At 45.4% G+C, this 19225-nt stretch overlaps 1 protein-coding gene across 8 annotated transcripts in view; it reads right to left on the bottom strand.

Annotated features, from left to right (window-relative positions):
* Positions 1-1770: 1770 nt before the first annotated feature.
* The window catches only part of GMEB1 (glucocorticoid modulatory element binding protein 1), a 37035-nt gene continuing 19580 nt past the window's right edge, over positions 1771-19225 (bottom strand). For all 8 annotated transcript variants that reach the window (XM_058677784.1, XM_058677798.1, XM_058677771.1 and 5 more), the window contains 5 exons: positions 11499-11656; positions 9848-9979; positions 8740-8877; positions 4635-4757; positions 1771-2575 (listed from right to left, as the gene is read on the bottom strand). In XM_058677784.1, the coding sequence (XP_058533767.1) occupies positions 1875-2575; positions 4635-4757; positions 8740-8877; positions 9848-9979; positions 11499-11656 (1252 nt within the window). In that variant the 3' untranslated portion in view covers positions 1771-1874. The remainder of the gene's footprint in view (positions 2576-4634; positions 4758-8739; positions 8878-9847; positions 9980-11498; positions 11657-19225) is intronic.

Raw genomic sequence — 19225 nt, 5'->3', positions numbered from 1 at the left:
AAAGGCACTTCTATCATGAAAGATATGTAAAAGGCCAAAGGTTCATTTTAAACAGGCTGATAAATCCATTACACATCTGGAAAAGAAAAGTAAAACAGCAATTTTAAAGCTAAAACCCACAAATATATAAGGTTCAGAAATTTTACTTAAGACTTTTAACAGCAGTCCCAAATTGGAGGACTTCTGTGGCTACATGGCAGAACGCAATTTTCAATTATTTTGACAGGGTTTCCAATATCTGCTGCCAACAAACACAGCTTCAGGTGTCTTCTTCAAAAATGAAAGAAAGAAAGAAACCAGTTCAAAGTTTTTCTTTTAATTAAAAAACAAAAACCCTCCCACTTCTAAAGTGTGTGCTTTCTTTTATGACCTATTTTTCCTTTAAATCATTTGCAGTTTCCCTATACTTTTCCTAAAGCGGTAAACAATACAACCAAAGAAATAAAAATCCGGTCCACTCTTGGCCCAAGTGTTGAAGAGGGTCAGAGAGAAGGAATCACAGCATGGAAAATGGCCCAGCTCTAAATATACAAACAACATTAAAAAGAAAACAAAACAAGAAAAGCCCCCAAGGACATTATTATTGACATTCCTGGGATGCTTCCTATAGTATAATGCTGCGGATAATGCTTCTTTCCCAGGGAGTCCAGCTCGCTCAGGAGGAGGCAGCTAGCGGGTGCCTCAGCAAAGGCTGGGAGTGTCGAGGCCTCCCTGCCAAGCCTACGGTTTTTATGAGCTCTACATCTCATAGAAACATCTGCAGTACAAATGACTCTAAAAGGGGAAGGCAGCAGGCGGGCACCTGTCACTGTTCTCCGAACCAGCCAAAAAGCTGAAGAGTGTGGGATCCAGGAGACAGATGCCGTTAGGAGTCCAAGGACGGTGGGGAGAATGAGAGGAAGCACCAAATGAGTGGCTGCTTTTGGTTCCAAAGCCAAAGAATCATCACCATAAAGGCCCCAGCAAACATGGCAGCTGATCTGCATACGAAGTCTGCTCCTAGCCCTGGATTTGCAACCCCAGCAGTCTCAGTCCCAGTCCAAGAGCCACAGCCAGCTGTACCACATCACAGCTTGCCAGTGACTGTACTGATGCTAGTTCAGGATGATAAGTGCTTTAACAAAGTGAGGGGCAAGGTGGCTATCACCATGAAGACCAAAGTACAGCCATGGCGTCCGTCGGTGGCTGTTTCTGCACAGCCACAGGCCAACGCCTTACTTGCTCTCTGGAGATGGGCCCTTCCACTCCTCACTGGCATCCTCTCAAAATCACAGCTCTGATCTCCTCAGAGACCTCAAGGACACCAGTTGCACCTCTGGGAGAAAGAAAACATCCTTGCCCCATCTTCATCAAAGCACTTCCGCTTTTAAGCGGCTGCTGGCACGCCACCTTCCCCTCCATGCAGAGCTCCACTTCCTTTTGCTTTCAGAGTTCTGCACTGGCCTTTGGGCCCCTTCCAGGATACAAAATAAAAGTGCCCTTCTGCATCCACATGTAAGCAGGTGGCCTTCCAGTGCCAGATCTGTGATCCAGAGTTTGGTCAACACATCTTTAAAATAATAAAACCACATGCTCACACTGACTGGTCTGGAAGAGTTCCTAGTTATCTTGCCAGCTCCTCTGAAAGAAATCATTCTTAGTATTAGGACACAGAGTGACCTACTCTCAACTTCTGGAAGGTTGTTTGTGGTGTCCATTTTTCAGTGAGGGGTGGAAGAAACCCGACATTTTCAGTTAGGACAATGACAGTTTGTTTTAAACAACAACAACAAAAATAAGGAGGCGCCTATTTGGAAATGAATGGGACAATGATAAAAATAAACAAATAATTAAAATTTCAAACCAAAACCTATCTGCTGGCCCCAGTTCCCCAGTCAATCCTCCAAGACCACAATCTCCACATTGTGGACTTGATGCTGGTGTTCTTCCATCTCGGCCACAACTTTCTCCTCAGTCCTCAGCTCGGTCTCCAAGATGACCGCTTTGCCCTCAGTACCATCAGCCTCCGGGTCGGGGGCTGGGTCAATCTCAATGATGGTCTGCCCGTCCTCGGAAGTGCTTTCAACAGCCTGGATTGCTGAGGTCAGGCCAGACTCCATGGCCACCAGCTCCACGGGGCTCACCATGGTGGTCATGTTGCCCAGGGGACTCCCATCCTGCATAGTGGTAGAGCTCAGCAGTGCCAAGCTAGAAGAAGGGTGGATGGTCACTGTGTCAGGTGAGTTACTCTTGGCAGAGGAAACCACGGTGGCGTAACGGAAGAGCTGAGGGCCAGAAGGCAGCGTGTGGACAGTCACAGGACTGGAGCCCTGGCTGAGAGTGGCCACTGGAATATTGCCCATGGAAAACGACTGGCCCACTGGCGTGATGGTGATGGGCGATAGGACCGTGAATTGAGGCTGCTGAACAGGAGGAGAGGGGCTGAGGACGGTGGTCGAGGCGGGCCGCTGCAGCCGGGGCCGCTTGGGGGGTTTAGGGGTGCTCACGGGCATCAGGACCACATTCTGAACTGACTGGGATTTCAGCCGATGATCCCGAGCTTGCTTCTTCTGCTCCTCCAACTGGCGTTCCAAGTCTAGGGGCAGAAGATAGATTCTTAAGGAGGGAATTAGAATCTTGGCAAGAATAAACTTGGAGTCAAGTCCTGGTTTTATTTCTATATCCCAGACAACTCACTTTTGTTTTTAAAATAAAGTACTAGTCTGGATGATTTAAAACTCTCTCCAAGAATCAAACTTTGCTCTATATCTATAGGCAGAGCTAAAGTTCAGAATCCTTTTTGCTCATTTTTAAAACTTTATTTATTTTCATTGTATTTGTGGTTTTTTTTTTAAAGATTTATTTATTTTTTATTGCAAAGTCAGATATACAGAGAGGAGGAGAGACAGAGAGGAAGATCCTCCGTCCGATGATTCACTCCCCAAGTGAGTGCAACGGCCGGTTCTGCACCGATCCAAAGCCGGGAGCCAGGAACCTCTTCCGGGTCTCCCACGCAGGTGCAGTGTCCCAAAGATTTGGGCCGTCCTCGACTGCTTTCCCAGGCCACAAGCAGGGAGTTGGATGGGAAGTGGAGCTGCCAGGATTAGAACCAGCGCCCATATGGGATCCTGGTGCGCTCAAGGCGAGGACTTTAGCCACTAGGCCACAGCCCTGGGCCCTTTTCATTGTATTTGAAAGAGAGGGAGGAGATATAGACAAAAAGAGATCCTCCATACTCTGGTTCCTCACTCAAATGCCCACAAACAGGGCTGGGCCAGTGCAAATCCAGGATCCCAGAACTCAATCTGGGTCACTCACTTGGTGGCAAGGACCACTATCTGTTACCTCCCAGAATGCACATCAGCAGGAGCTGGATTAGGAAGCGGAGGAGCCAGACCGCAAACCAGGCACTAAAGATATAGAAGGCAGGTGTCCCAAGTGATGCCTCAACTACTGTCTCAAACATATTCTCCCAGAATCAGTCTGAAGCTGTATTTCTAACATAATCGAATCTAGCAGTTCCTCTCGCCTCTGTCCCTCATCAACAAAACGTAATCCAAAGGTGGCTGTCTGGTAAAATGGTTATTTAAGATACTGCTTGGGGAACCTACACCCCACATTAGAGAGCTTGGGTTCACATCTCAGCTCTGTTCCTGGCCTCAGCTCCCCACTAATGTATACCCCTGAAGATAACAACAGGTGACCCTTCACATACTGGCATCCTTGCCACTTATGGGGGAGACTTGAACTGAGTTCCTCACAGCCCATGTCAGAGTCCCTGGGTTTGCATCCTGCCTCCACTTCTGATTCCAGCTTCCAATTAATGTGCGCCCTTGGAAATACAGGTGGTCCTTGCCACCCGTGCGGCAAACCCAGGTGGAATTCTCAGCTCTTTTCATCTGACTCTGCTGAGGTTGTTATAGGCATTTGGGATTATAGGAGATCTCTGTCTATATGCCTTTCAAGTAAATAAAACCATAATCAATCACAAAAAAAAACAAGTTTAAAATAACCCAAATCACCCTTCTCTTGTCAAATAAACTTTCCTTTTGGCTTCACAAGTAGCTGTAATTCATTTGACATTATTCAAAGACTGATAATGCAAACCTCTGCCTCGCTTTACAGCTTTTACCTGGCTTACTGCCCCCAGAAGTTTCGCCCTTTGCTCTTTTATCTACCCACAACACACCTGTCACAAAACTTAACTACTCTGTGTACCTGTTTCTATACTAGCTTTCTCTTAATTTTCTTGAAGACCCTGAAGAGACAGAGAGTACCTTAATCAATAATATATTTCTAACATCTATTCTGGAGACTAACATAAAATATTTACTAAAAAAGGATTTACATTTCCCATGTGCTATGATTTCTGATTACCACAAATAATGGAGAAGGCACTAAATTTATATCTACCAAAAGAAGTCGGAATAAAATGTAAAAAAAGTTGCAGACATTCCACGAAGCAATTAGTAGACAATCCTCCTTTGCTTCCCACCATTTCTCCTCTCTTGGGGCTGTTTGATTAAACAACAACAACAAAATCTGATACTATGTGAGTTTTTTTAAAAAGGTCAATCCCAGTAGAAGTCAACAAGGAAATGACAAGATGCAAGAGCGCTCCCACAGTCTTACATAAGAAGGTGAGTTATACACACCTGTCAGAGTGAAGAGAAACTGTTCCTCCCCTTGCTCGACTTGGTTCCTTCTGTTATCTAAAACCTTCTTGACTGTGTCCATCAAGCCAAAGGTATGTGCTACATTGTTGAGAACAGCAGCATCTATGGAAAAGAAGACACACATAGTGTTAAAACTGCCTTTTGTGCGATTATGGGACCCCAAGATTGCATCTTCATAAAATTTTCACAAAGATTTACCACATGTAGAATGTTGATTTGTTCTATATTTATTTTAGCACATAAATACATACAAAACCAGGGGGAGGGACATTACAACTGCATATAGATTCTGACTACTTTTTTTTTTAAAGATTTATTTATTTTTATTGGAAAGGCAGATTTCCAAGAGAAGGAAAGACAGAAAGATCGATCTTCCATCTCCTGGTTTACTCCCTAAATGCCACAACAGCTAGAGCTGAGCCGACTGAAGCCAGGAATCAGGAACTTCTTCCAGGACTCCCATGTGGGTGTAGGGTCCCAAGGCCTTCGGCCATCCTCTGATGCTTTCCCAGGTCATAGGCAGTGAGCTGGATGGGAAGTGCAGAAGCTGAGACATGAACCGGTGCCCACTTGGGATCCCAGGGCTTGCAGGGGGAGGATTAGCCAATTGAGCCATCATGACAGGCCCTAGGCTCTGACTTTTGTTTATAAAACACAGTCACAGTTTAAAGTATTTGGCATGACAGTTAAGGGGTCACTTGGGAAACCTGCATCCTGGATTCAAATACTGGTTCTGCTTTCAATTTCAGCTTTCTGCAAATGCATACTCTGGGAGACAGCCTTCACTACACAGGCATTGGCGGAATCAACCAGCAGATGAAAAATTTGTCTTTTCCCTTGCTTTTAAATAAATAAATTATAAAAAGAAGTCACACAGCCATAATCTTTTTTTTTCTTTAAGATTTACTTTATTTTACAAAAAGAGGGAGAGAAAGAGAGAGATCTTCCATTTGCAGTTCACTCCCCAAATGGTTGCAACAGACCGAGCTGGGCCAGTCTAAAGCCAGGAGCCAGGAGCCTCTTCTGGGTCTCTCACAAAGGTGAAATAGCCAAGGACTTGAGCCATTCTCCATTGCACTCCCAGGATGGGAGCTGGACGGGAAGTGAAGCAGCCTGGACATGAACCAGCATCCATATGGGATGCTGGCACCCAAAGCAGAGTATTAGCTCATTAAGCCATCGTGCCAGCCCCTATAATATTATTTTTTTAAAGGTTTATTTACTTTTATTGCAAAGTCAGATATACAGAGAGGAAGAGAGACAGAGAGTAAGATCTTCTGTCCGTTGATTCACTCCCCAAGTGACTGCAATGGCCAGTGCTTCATCGTTCTGAAACCAGGAGCCAGGAACTTCCTCCAGGTCTCTCATGTGGGTGCAGGGTCCCAAGGCATTGGGACGTCCTTGACTGCTTTCCCTGGCCACAAACAGGGAACTGGATGGGAAGCGGGGCTGCCGGGATTAGAACCGGCACCCATATAGGATCCTGGCGCGTTCAAGGTGAGGACTTAAGCCGCTAGGCCACAGCACTGGGCCCCTCTCCCCTAATCTTATTTTTAAAAAGAAAGAAAATAAGTTTGAACTGGCTTTGCTATTTCCTGCCTATATAATATGAATAACTCATTTCAGTATCAAGTTTTCTCATCCGAAACTGATGTTATTGTATAAAACGAATATGAAGACTAGATATATCATCTTAAGTGCCAAACCTGGGGACAGACATGCAGTATTACATTAATTATACTAATAATATTATCTCCACTCTGGATTATACAAAATGCCTTCAAAGTTGTATTTGTGGTCATTACTTCCTTAACTAGAACCTGTTTACTTATACTCCCTTTCAATAGTCATCCTACCCAGTTCTGTGGTTAAGCAGGTTTAGCTGCTGCTTGGCATGTCCACATTCCATACTGGAGTGTCTTGAATTTCACTGCTTCCAATCCAGCTTCCTCCGGATGCACACCATGGGAGGTAGTAGACATGACTCAAGAGTCTGGATTCTTCCCACCCACATGGGAGGCCAGAGTGAATTCCTGCTTCCTGGCCTCAGCCTGGCCCAGTCCTGGTTATTGCAGGTATTTGGAGATGGGCCAGCAGATGGAAGATCCTTCTCAGTTTTTCTTTCTTTCTTTCCTTCCTTCCTTCCTTCTTTCCTTCCTTCCTTCCTTCCTTCCTTCCTTCCTTCCTTCCTTCCCCTCGCTCTCTTTCTCTACTTCTCTCTTACCTTTCTACCTCTTGCTTTGCCTTTCAAATAAATAAAAATAAACATGAAGGGAATAGCACTGTGGTAAGAGTCCTTACATCCATGGAGGAGACCCAGAAGAAGCTCCAGGCTCCCAGCTTTCGGATGGCTCAGTTCCAGCCACTGCAACCATCTGGAGAATGAACCTACAGATGAAAGATCTCTCTGTCTCTCTAACTCTTTCACATAAATGATTTTTTTTTAAAGATTTATTTATTTTTATTACAAAGTCGTATATACAGAGAGGAAGAGAGACAGAGAGGAAGATCTTCCGTCCGATGATTCACTCCCCAAGTGAGCGTAATGGCCGGTGCTGCGGCAATCCAAACCCAAGAACCAGGAGCTCTTCCGGGTCTCCCACACAGGTGCAGGGTCCCAATGCTTTGGGCCGTCCTCAACTGCTTTCCCAGGCCACAAGCAGGGAGCTGGATGGGAAGCGGTGCCACCGGGATTGGAACTGGCGCCCATATGGGATCCCGGAGCGTTCAAGGCGAGGACTTTAGCCACTAGGCCATGGCGCCAGGCCCAAATGATTATTAAAAAAAAATTGAAAATAAGGGTCTGTCACAATAGCTTAGTGGCTAAATCCTTGCCTTGTATCAGGGCCCTCTAATATCTCTCACAACAAATAGATATCCCTAATACATCTTTAAAGATTTCAAAAAAATTTTATTTATTTTTATTGGAAAGGCAGATTTACTGAGAGAGAGAAAGAGAAAGATCTTCCATCTGTTGGTTTACTCCCTAAGTGGCTGCAATGACTGAAGCTGAGCCGATCTGAAGCCAGGAGCCAGGAGCTTCTTCCAGGTCTCCCACATGGGCGCAGGGTCTCAAGGCTTTGGGCCAAAAGCAAGGAGTTGGATAGGAAGTGAAGCAGCCAGGACACAAACCAGTGCTTCTATGGGATTATGGCATCTGCAAGATGAAGATTTAGTCACTGAGCCATCACAATGGGCCCTAAAAATTTTTTAGCTTAACTTATTATTCATTCCCCAAATGCCTCCAACCGCAAGGGCTAGGGCAGGCACAAAACGGCAGCCTATAACTCCATCCTGGTTCCCCAGCACAGATAGTAGAGCCATCACCTGCTGTCTCCAAGTGCGCATGAGCAAGAAGATGGGCTCCAAACTGCATCTGGGAATCTAACCCAAAGACACATATGGGATGAGGATGTGCTAGGTAGGGTCTTAATTGAGGTGGCATGTGTCCACCCCAGACACACATGATACTAGGCTTTACCTCTGACCATTCAGCAGTTATGGTACTTAAACAAACGCCCCTCGTAAGCATTGATCAGACATTTAACACAACTGCCTGGGATGCCCTCATCTTGCATCCAAGAGCCTGGGCTCAAGTCTTAGCCCTGCTTCCAACTCCAGTGTTGTGCTAGTGTGTACCTGGGGAGGGAGCAGCAACGGCTAAAGTACTTGCTTGGATCCCTGCCATCCGTGTAGAAGACCTGCCTAGCTGGACTCCTAGTTTGTCTGGCACAGATCTGTATGTTGCCACCATCTTGAGAGAGTGAACAAGTGGTTGGAAGATTTCTCTCTTTTTCTCTTTCTCTCTCTCTCTGTCACTCTTTAAAATAAATAATAAATCTTTCTAAAAATGAGATTCTTTCTAAAGCCATTTATAAAGGCAAAAGTTACCTGTGGAAAAAGTATGGCCTACCTGGGTTCAAAATCAAGTTATGAACCTTGGACACGTGACTTAAGGTTAATGAGCCTTAGCTTCCCTATCTGTAAAACGTAGGTGATAACACCCACACCTCAGGGTCGCTGCAGGCTAACAAGACCTACCTGCATTCAATGAATGAGCACTGTTTTAGGATCTGTCACCCACCTGTGACCTGCAAGGGTGTCTGGACGAGCCGCTGCTGGACTCCCCTGAGAAGCTCCTCGATTTCCTTCTGGATATTGCAGACAACCTCCTCCATCAGCCCCACGTCAGCTATTCCTTTCCAGAACATCAGCGTGTCCTCTGGCATGGGAGGAACAAGACAAGGTAAATAACGAATGCCCCCAGATGCTTAGGCACACCTCTACAATGTGAAACTCAAACTCAGTTCGGTTCCAAAGGCTTTCTTGCTGGCCATTTCTGGGGAAGGGGGAAGGAGTTTATGTAACACTAATTGCCTCCCTGCGTGGATACCTAATTGCCTCAATTTGTTTCTAGTTACAAAGAAGCGGCATCTTCTTCCAATAAAGAGATCAAATTAAATATTAAATAAACATCAAATATTTACTATTATTTAATTAAACTCAAATATAATTTAAGATTAGTTAATATTCAATATTATACAAGTTAAAGAATATAGAAATTAAGTCAAATATCAAGAGACATATTCCTCCTCATTTTACACTTGAGAAAATAAAACAGTTGGATAGGTATGGCTATACGCATGCTAAAGATGGTGACTGTATTTTTATCTGTGTACCTAGTAGCTAATACCTAGCAACAGTATCAACCAAAAATAGGTAGTAATATTTACTAAATTAATAAGTTTAAATAAGTTTTAATATGAATTAATAAATGGAAGCTAATAATGAAGGTTCATCTTAGAGGGATGATTCCCTTGAAGTGACTCATGAGTCACCACCCTTTCACACTGTATGCTACGAATTTTTCCAACATTTCAAAGCCTGGTGTAGCTAAGAAATGTTAGAGGCAACTTGAATAAAAAAGCATGAATGATGGGGCCAAATAGTGGAGCTGGTTGTGTGACTAGTCTTAGGCAAGTTGTAGAACCTTCTTGAATCCTAATTTCTTTATGTGTAAAATGTGATTCTGTATGGCTGCTGCAAGGATCACAACAAGAGGTCTGTGGCTATAATGAGCATTCACAGACATGGGGAAAACGATGAAAACAATCAAGAGGTCTCTTGTGTCCACAGTCTTGGCAGTAAGAATCGCAAAACCTGCAAGGTATCTAAGCCCTATAGAAAAGTACCTGAAATTTCCTCTGAGTCTTTCTTTACACCCTCCTCTGTGGCCATGGTAACAGCAGCGGTGAGGGCCGAGTTCCACTCCAGCCCTGCTTCTTCCATGCTCTCCTCTGAGATGGCAATCTGTGTGATGCTACCTAAAAGCAGTCCATTAGAGGTGAGGTCAGGGAATTCTACTTAGAGTCATAGTTATCTTTTACTCTCATACTCACAGCAATAAAACTTGACTGCTAGGTAAGGATTTTCTGAAGAAATCCTTCCTTGGGGTGGCAGGGGGGGAATGATTTCTTACTCTGAATAGAAAGGGAAAGATAACATCACCAAGACAGGAATGCTACTTCACTTCAACAGTGAAGGCAGGCACAAGTGCCAGGCTGCCTGCCCAGACACTGAGAGTGAGGAAGCTCGAAAATAATTTAGGAAAAAACTATGGTGTTTTACCAAGAGCTCTACTAGAAATGTATCTAAGACTAAGCATCTAGAACACTGAAGTTGTGTTTTATCAGCATATGAAGAGAAAGCTGAGGAAATATCAAGTAAGAAACTCAACAGATTTATAAGGGCAGAAAAAAACCCTTTGCTATCAATTGGCTATCAAGATCTAAAACAAAGTAAGGAAAACCTGATACGGATGTAGACAGCAACCCAGACAAATGTGGTATCCTCCACTCTTGAGGAAACCAACAAACACACAAAGCAGTATCAGAATGGATAATCAAGTACAGAAAGTAAATAATTTCACATTTTTCACTTTTCAAGTGAAAGAGTGCCCAAAATTGAATCTGCTAAGTGTCTGTCCACAACATTCCTGAGAGGGACTTGGGCTCTAACAGACTCAGCTTCACTTATCCAGTGGTTACTCACCAAAACCAACAGAAAATTTAAGAGGGTTAACCAACAGAAAACTTAAGAGGTCACTTTCAAAGCATTTGTTCCCTATTCTTTCAGATTCTGAAGCTTTCTTGTGACTCTGTCAGACATATTCTTAAGTCTTATGGCAACAATGAAAACACATTTTACCCAAATGAGCTAAGTCTCCAACTGGACTAACTGAAGCCTTCATAATCATCTCCTACAGGGATCCACTTTTCCTGTATGGTAGGGAGCCATGTCCCAAGCTCCTGACCACACTGCCCATCCTATCTCCTCTGTAAGGAGACCTCAGCTTAGTAATCTGGAGTCGGCCCAGGCATAGCATTCCAATCCTTCTAGCAAGGTCTCCACAGTGTAACCCAGCCAATGATGCACTGTCTTTGACAAACCTCAGAGCAATGATTGAAGTTATCATTGTTATCTACCTTGACCACTAATAGAGCCAAGGATTTTGCAAACAGTCTAATTTCAACTTTGGTATGTCAAATGGTACGTAAGTGAGACTACTGAGTAAGCATTACAACCACTGAACCATCTTTCCAATGCTTCCCAAGGCATTGTGAGGGAGGAGGGCGGAAGAAGGAAGGAGATCTGGTGGTCAGTGTCATCTGGGAGAAAATGAAGAGTTCTGTTTCCAGAACGGGCATGGGATCCCACCTGAGATTACTTACGAGGCCCACCAACACTCCCAAGATTTGAGATTAAGAAACACAAAGGAGAAACGAAGGGAGAAAGTGCAGCTGAGAATCACAGTGGGTTTTCAGGTGGTTTCCTACCCCCTACCATCAGCCGAGGTGGGTGTCTGCACCACACTTGTCTGCTGTCCTGGCACTGGAGCTCTTGCACTGCTGATCAGAAGATCAAACTTGGTGCTTCTGCAGGTATTGGAGCAAACTTTGTCATGCTGGTAAAAGTCAATCTGTCCAGAGTCCATCATTTTCCTGTGCACAGGGAGACAAGAAGTACCAATTCAGCCCGTACCTCAGCTAGAGGGACAAATAGGGACAAAACACTGCTGAATCCACTTTGACGATTAGTGAAACTTGGTAACACTAGAAGTCATTAAGTTGTAAAACCTCTGACTGGGACTATGAACTTTTCATTGGTCCTGTCCACATGTATCAGTGCTCTGGTTCCGTTTTTTTTTTTTTTTAAGATTTATTTATTTTATTACAAAGTCAGATATACAGAAAGGAGGAGAGACAGAGAGGAAGATCTTCCATCCGATGATTCACTCCCCAAGTGAACTGCAACGGTCAGTGTGCGCCGATCTGAAGCCGGGAACCAGGAACCTCTTCCGGGTCTCCCACGCGGGTGCAGGGTCCCAATGCATTGGGCCGTCCTCGACTGCTTTCCCAGGCCACAAGCAGGGAGCTGGATGGGAAGTGGAGCAGCCGGGATAAGAACCGGTGCCCATATGGGATCCCGGGGCATTCAAGGCAAGGACTTTAGCCGCTAGGCCACGCCGCCGGGCCCTCTGGTTCCGTCTTAAGCTCACACCTTACGAGTACTCCTTTCTACTGTCCATAACCACTGAATCTTAGGCACACACTCCTGATCACAGCCGAGTTTCCCCAGGGAAACCAAATACAATAGGAGAAAGAGCTCATATCCCAGCACAACTGAGAAACAACACAGGGAAATCAGAATTTTGTGATGAGACTCTGATGTATCGGTTTTCATTGACCAATGTGACATGATATCATGCTTAGATAAAGATTCAACAGATGTCTTTCCATTAACAACAATAACAAAAAAGAAACAGCAGTTGCCTTAGAAACAAAGAGAAGAGTCAATTATACTAACCCCAATGGTTCCCCTCTGGACAATGCTCTTGTATCAGGATGTAAAAGACATTTACTATACCCTTGAGCAAAACCACGCAGTATTTTAATGACAATACACTTCCTGTTATAACATCACTTGACTTTTATTAAAGATGCTTTATGCATTCAGATTCCTAACTCCATGTGGGAAAAAGTGGCTTATGCTAGTCTTTCTAGGCAGCCCAAACAGACTAAGGGCAATAAAAATGAAAGAAGTATTTCTCCCCAATTTCATCCAACTGATTTCTGAATAAAAATGATCTAAAATACATATTTTTCTTAAAGATTTTTTTAACAACTTGAAACAAAGACAAAGAGATCCTGCATCTTCTGGTTCACTCCCCAAGTGGCCACAATGGCCAGAGCTGAGCCAATCTGAAGCCAGGAACGGCTCTAGGTCCCTCATGTGGGTGCAGAGTCCCAAGGACTCCACTGCCTTCCCAGACCACAAGAACGGAGCTGAATTGGAACACTGTGACTCAAACCAGTGCCCATAAGGGATGCCAGTGGAGACTCAGCCTTTTATAGCACAGTGCTAGCCCCTGAAATGAACATTTTAAAAAATAATACTTGGGGGCCCAGTGCGGTAGCACAGCAGCTAAATTCCTCACCTTGCAAGGCCTGGGGTCCCATATGGGCAGCGGTTCTAATCCTGGGGGCCCCACTTCCCATCCATCTACCTGTCTGTGGCCTGGGAAGCATTGAGCATTGCCCAAAGCATTGGGACCCTGCACCTGTGTGGGAGAACTGGAGGAGACTCCAGGCTCCTGGCTTCAGAGCGATGCAGCCCCAGCCGTTTGTGGCTGCTTGGGGAGTGAATCAACGGATGGAAGATCTTCCTCTCTGTCTCTCTTCCTCTCTGTATACCTAACTTCCCAATAAAAAAAATATTAAAAAAAATAATAATAATATAACAGACTTGGGGCCAGTGCTGACTACTCCAGTGTTGATTCAGGTCCTTGTCCATGTGTCTGGTAATGCAGTGGAAGATGGACTAAGTCCTTGGACGCCACACTCATGCAGGAGACCCAGAAGAAGCTCCTGGTTCCTCGCTTTGGATTAGAACAGCTCCAGTCATTGTGGCCATTTAGGGAGTGAACCAGCAGATGGAAGAGTTCTGTCTGCTTCTCTCTCTCTCTTACTCTTTCAAGTAAATAAATAAATCTTAAAACAAACAAACAAAAAATCCCAGGCAGAGTTTCTGGTAAGTTGGTTTGGACGCCACTTGGGATGATCACGTCCACACCTGAGTGCCTGGGTTTGAGAGTCAGCTCCGCTCCCAGTTCGCTTCCTGATAACACAGCAGGCGATGGCTCTCATAGCTGGGTATGGAGATCTGGACCGAGCTCCCAGATCCCGGTTCTGACCTGGCCCAGCCTTGGCTTGCTGTAAAAATTTGCAAGTGAACAAGCAGAAGTGAGATTTCTCTTTTGGACAAATAAAATCAATGAATAATTTTTTTTAAGACCTCAAAAAGCAGTCTGGCACTGTGGTATAGTAGGTAAAGCTGCTGCTTGCAATGCCAGCATTCCATATGGATGCCAGTTCAAGTCCCAGCTGCTCCCCTTCTGAGCTAGCTCCCTGTGAATGGCCTGGAAAAAGAAAGGGAAGATGACTGAAATGGTTGGACCCCTAAAACACTCATATGACAGACCTAGGAGAAACCCAGAAGAAGCCTGTAGCTCCTGGTCTCAGTCTGGCCCAACACTGACTGTTGTGGCCATCTGGACAGTGAATCAATGGATGGGAAATCTTCCTCTCTGACTCTCCTTTTGTGAATTTGTCTTTCCAATAAAAAGAAATAAAAGATTTCTATAAAAAAACACGTAAAATACAGATGACAATGTTTTAGTGTATTTCTGTCCACAAATTTCACTTACATATATGTGAACACATTAATAAAACCGATATAACTCTGGCTAATCAATTTGACATATTTTTCATGTATCATCGTTCCAGATAAAAAATTCTTCAGATTAAAAAATATGCCATAGCATATACTCATACATATTTAGATAAATCATAATTTACTTTAGAAGTTCCTGGACCAATTAATGGAAAGGACTTATTCCAGCAAAGCACATTGCAGTTTTTGCCCATAGTGAATAATGTTGCAATGAACAGCTTCATACTTGAATCTCTGTTAAGCATACGGATTCTCCAAGTAGATTTTCCTTTAAAAAAAATTTTTTTTTTTTGGTAAAACAAAAGACACCTTTGAGAGGACAGGCATTCATCCTGCTAGTTAAGACCCCTGCATCCCAGAGAACACATCTGGCCTAGTGGTTAGGATACCAGTTGGGACACTTGCAACACATATCAGAGAGCCTGTGGTTCTAGTTGCATGGCCACTGCTCATGCAGATTCTCAGTGGTGCACACCCTGGATGGCAGCAGGCGATGGTTCAAGCCTATGAGTTCTTGCCACCCATGAGGAAAACCTGAGTTCAGTTCTGGGATCCTGAATTGAACTGGCCCAGTCCTGGCTACTATGTACATGTGGTGAGTGAACCAATGAATGGAAGATCTTTCCCTCTCTCTAGCCATTTCTATCTCTCCTTCCATGTCTCTGCTCGTAATCCAAATCAACTAATTTTTTAAAAATACTTATTGTTATTGGAAAGGCAGATATACAGACAGGAGGAGAGACAGAGAGGAAGATCTTCCGTCCGATGATTCAGTCCCCAAGTGGTCGCAACAGTCGGAGCTGAGCCAATCTGAAGCCAAGAGTCAGGAGCCTCTTCCAGGTCTCCCACATGGATGCAGGATTCCAAGGCTCTGGGCCATCCTTGACTGCTTTCCCAGGCCACAAGTAGCGAGCTGGATGGGAAGTGGAGCAGCCAGGACCAGAACTGGTGCCCATATGGGATCCCGGCGTGTGCTAGGCGAGGACTTTAACCACTAGGCTACCATGCCAGGCCCCCAAATCTTTAAAACAAAAGAAGACAACACATCCCATAGCAGAGTACCTAGCTTTGACTCCTGGTTCCTCTCTCCAGCTTCCTGCTAATGCAGACCCTAGGGGCAGCAAACAGTGGCTTACATAATTGCATTTCCTAACATGGGAGACCTGGATTGAGCTTCTGGCTCTAAGCACAGGATTTTGGCACAGCAGTTAAGATATCCCTGGGAGTACTTGCCAGCATATGTGTGAATCAGGTCTGAGGGCAGGACAGGCTGGGCCAGTTCATAACACCTACTGGTAGATCTGAGAACCAGGATGGGGTACAGGCCAGGCCAAGTTGGGCCACAAAACCAGCCAGTTCACATGGGGTTCAGGCTGGCTGGGCTAGGCTAGGGTACAGCACCCATCAGCATGAGCTGGGACTAGGGGCAGATCAGGCCTGGCCAGGTTACAGTATCCACCGGCAAATGCCAAGGTGAGACTGGGCCACAGCACTCACCAGCACACATAAGACATGGGTAGGTGGGTGGAAGCCTAGTGGGGACACTGTGGGGGACTGCCCTACTGGGCCACTCCCCCACTGGTGAGCATGAAGCTGCGACAAGGGGCAGACCAGGTCAAGTAGGGCCATAACACCCACTGGCTTGCAAGTGAGCTGGGTTGGGAAAAGAGCCAGGCTAGAATAAATGATGCCACCTACTGGTGCCCGCATGAACCAGAGTAAGTGCAGGTTGGTTAGGCATTGCCACAGCATCAGCTGGTAAGTGATGGGACTGGGGGCAAGTCCTGCCAACCTATACTGCAGAACCACCTGATAAGTGCAAGATTCGGGGTTGGGAGTGGGCCCAGTAGGGAAACAGTGAGCAACTCTCTAATGAACTGCAAACTCCCACTAGTGAGCATGAGACCCAGGGCTGGTGATGGGTCTGGCTAGACAGACAGTGGTACTCACTGGCATGAGTGTGGGCTGGATAGCAAGGTTGGCTGGGTTGAGCTAGGCTTTAACACTCACTGATGTGTACAAGAGCTGAATGGGATGTGAGACAGACCACACCAGTCTGCTGCACATACTGACAAGCACAGGAACCAGGACTGGGGATGGGTCTCGGGGGCGTTACTAAGGGTCGCTCTGATTAGGCTGCAGTTTCTGCTGGTGTACATGAATGCTGAGTGCGTGCTGGGCAGGGTCAGCCTGAGGCCACAGAAACCACTGGATTACATAAGAGACAGGGCTAGAGACAGAATCAACCCAGGAATTGACACTACCAGTGTGTGCATAGGCTGATGTGGGTGAGTTGGACCCTGTACCGACAAGCACACATAAGCATCAGGTCTAGGATCACTGCACATGAGGTTTCTTTGAGGATCACTCCAACTGAACTACTGGACTCAGAACTTCAACCATGGAAGGAATTGCAGCTCCCAGCTAATGTACCCAGAAAAAGCAGCAGGGAGCTGGATCGGAATGGATCTGCTGAGACTCAAAGGAGTCACTGTGATAATGAATGCTGTGTCAAAGGTTTACCATGCTGTGGCCCAATGTTGGACCCTACCACCCACATGAGAGACCTGGACAGATTTCCTGGCTCTGAGGTCTGGCCTGGCCTGACACTGGCTGTTGCAGGCATCCAAAGAGTGAACCAGTGAACAGAAGATTTCTCACTCTCTCTCTTGCTCCTTGTTACTTTACTGAAAATAATTTTTAAAGCAAAGAAAAGATGTTTTAAAGGTTCCTAATATGTTTTAGAGGGAAGTTTTCATGCTTTAAAAAAAGACTTATTTATTTGTTTGAAAGACAAAGTTACAGAAAGAAAAGAAGAAGAAGAGAATTTTCCAACCACTGATTCATTCCCCAAATGGCTGTAATGACCAGGGCTGGGCCAGGCAAGCTGGGACCCAGGAGCTCCTTCAGACTTCCCCACAAGGATGGCAGGGGCCGGGGACTCGGCCATTTTCTGCTGCTTTCCCTAGGCCATTAGTAGATGTCTGGATTGGAAGTGGATCATCTGTGACATGAATCAGCGTCCTTATGGGATGCAGGTGCTGCAGTCAGGTCCTAACCCACTGTGCCACAGTGATGGCATTGAACTTCTTAATCTTGCTCACATTTTAAAATTTTTAATCATTTGGTGAGTATTCAACGCATACCAAATAATGCTAACCTTTACAAACTACGCATATGAAAGGAAAGAAGGGAGGGAAGGAGCAAGGGAGGGAGGAAGGAAGGAAGGAAGGATGATAAATGTAAGCTTGCTGCAAGCCAAGGAATGGGAGAGAGGCACAGTTAGGACAAGGATGGTATTAAGTGCAAGTGTTATTTATCAGCATACTCTCCTATTTTCCCAGATCATCCCAGGCTTTGTCGGTCAGCCCACACTTCTCCATGGTTACGATGCTTCCTCAGCACCAGGCATAGCCCTGCCTCTGCTTGGGAATCCCAAACAGGACTGTCACCTACTCCCTGGCAGCTTCTTTGCCTAAAATCCTGATATCCAGGATGTCTATTCCAGACACTGAGAATTCATTCAATTCAACCTCTCTGTTCTCACATGGATTTTCTTAAGTTTATCTATTTGAAAGGCAGAGTGACACAGACAGGCACGGCTTCTATTCATGGATTCATTCCCCAAATGCTTATAATAGCTGAAGTTTGGCCATTCTAAACCCAGGAGGCAGGAACACCATCCAGGTCTCCCCAAAGACCCAAATACTTGAGCAATCACCTGCTGCCGCCCTGGGGGCCCATTAGCAGGAGCTTGACGGTAAGCGGAGGCAGAACACAATCTTATCCTACTTAAGATATGGGTATCTCAAGCAGTCACTTAATCCATGGTATCACAGCAGATGTCTTCACAGGAACTTTGAAAAAAAATTTTATAAATTTATTTATTTTTATTGGAAAAGTAGATTGACAGAGAGAAGGACAGACAGGGAGAGAAAGATCTTCCATCTGCTGGTTCATTTCCCAAATGGCTGCAATGGCCAGAGCTAAGCTGATCTGAAATTAGGAGCCAGGATTCCCTTCCAGGTCTCCCAAATGGGTCCCAAGGCCATAGTCAATCCTTTGCTACTTTCCTAGGCCACAAGCAGGGAGTTGGGAGGGAATAGCCAGGACATAAACCAGCACCCATATGAGATCTCAGCACTTGCAGACTGAGGATTAGCCAGTTAAGCCATCTCCCTGTCCCTCCCCTTTTTTTGAAGTTAAGTAATTTTATTGGAAAACAAGATTTTACAGAGAAAAAGTGAGACAGAGAGAAAGATCTGGGTCACTCCCCAAATAGTCTCAACAGTCAGAACTGACCGAATCCAAAGCCAAGAGCCGGAGTGGGTATGTGACATGCTGAGCTAGGTTGCAGCACTCACTGAACCAAGTGTGAGCTGGTCTGCAGGGTGGGCCAGAAAGGACTGGGCTGTAGCACCCACCAATGGGAGGATATAAGCTGCTCTGTCAAAGCCACAGTACCACTAGTTAATGTCAGCTCTACCGGTTGACAAAATCAGGCTGAGCCAAACACCTGCTGGTATGCACAAAATCCGCAATTTGGAGCTGGTCTGATAGGAGATCCTGGGTAACTCCCCTGTTAAGACACGGCCCTGGCTTGTAAGTGCAACAACCAAGGCTGGGGGCAATCCAGGCCAGGCCAGGCTACAGTACCCATCAGCATACATGTGCGTCAGGTCTGGAGTAGGCCAGGCTAGGCTAGTCAGCAACACCGCTGGCAAGTGCAAGAGTCAAGACAGGGTGTGGGCCAGGTGGGGTTAAAATGTGATACCCAC

Source organism: Ochotona princeps, chromosome 2 (assembly GCF_030435755.1).
Source record: "Ochotona princeps isolate mOchPri1 chromosome 2, mOchPri1.hap1, whole genome shotgun sequence".
Lineage (NCBI taxonomy): Eukaryota > Metazoa > Chordata > Mammalia > Lagomorpha > Ochotonidae > Ochotona > Ochotona princeps.
This window is presented reverse-complemented; position numbering and strand designations above follow the sequence as displayed.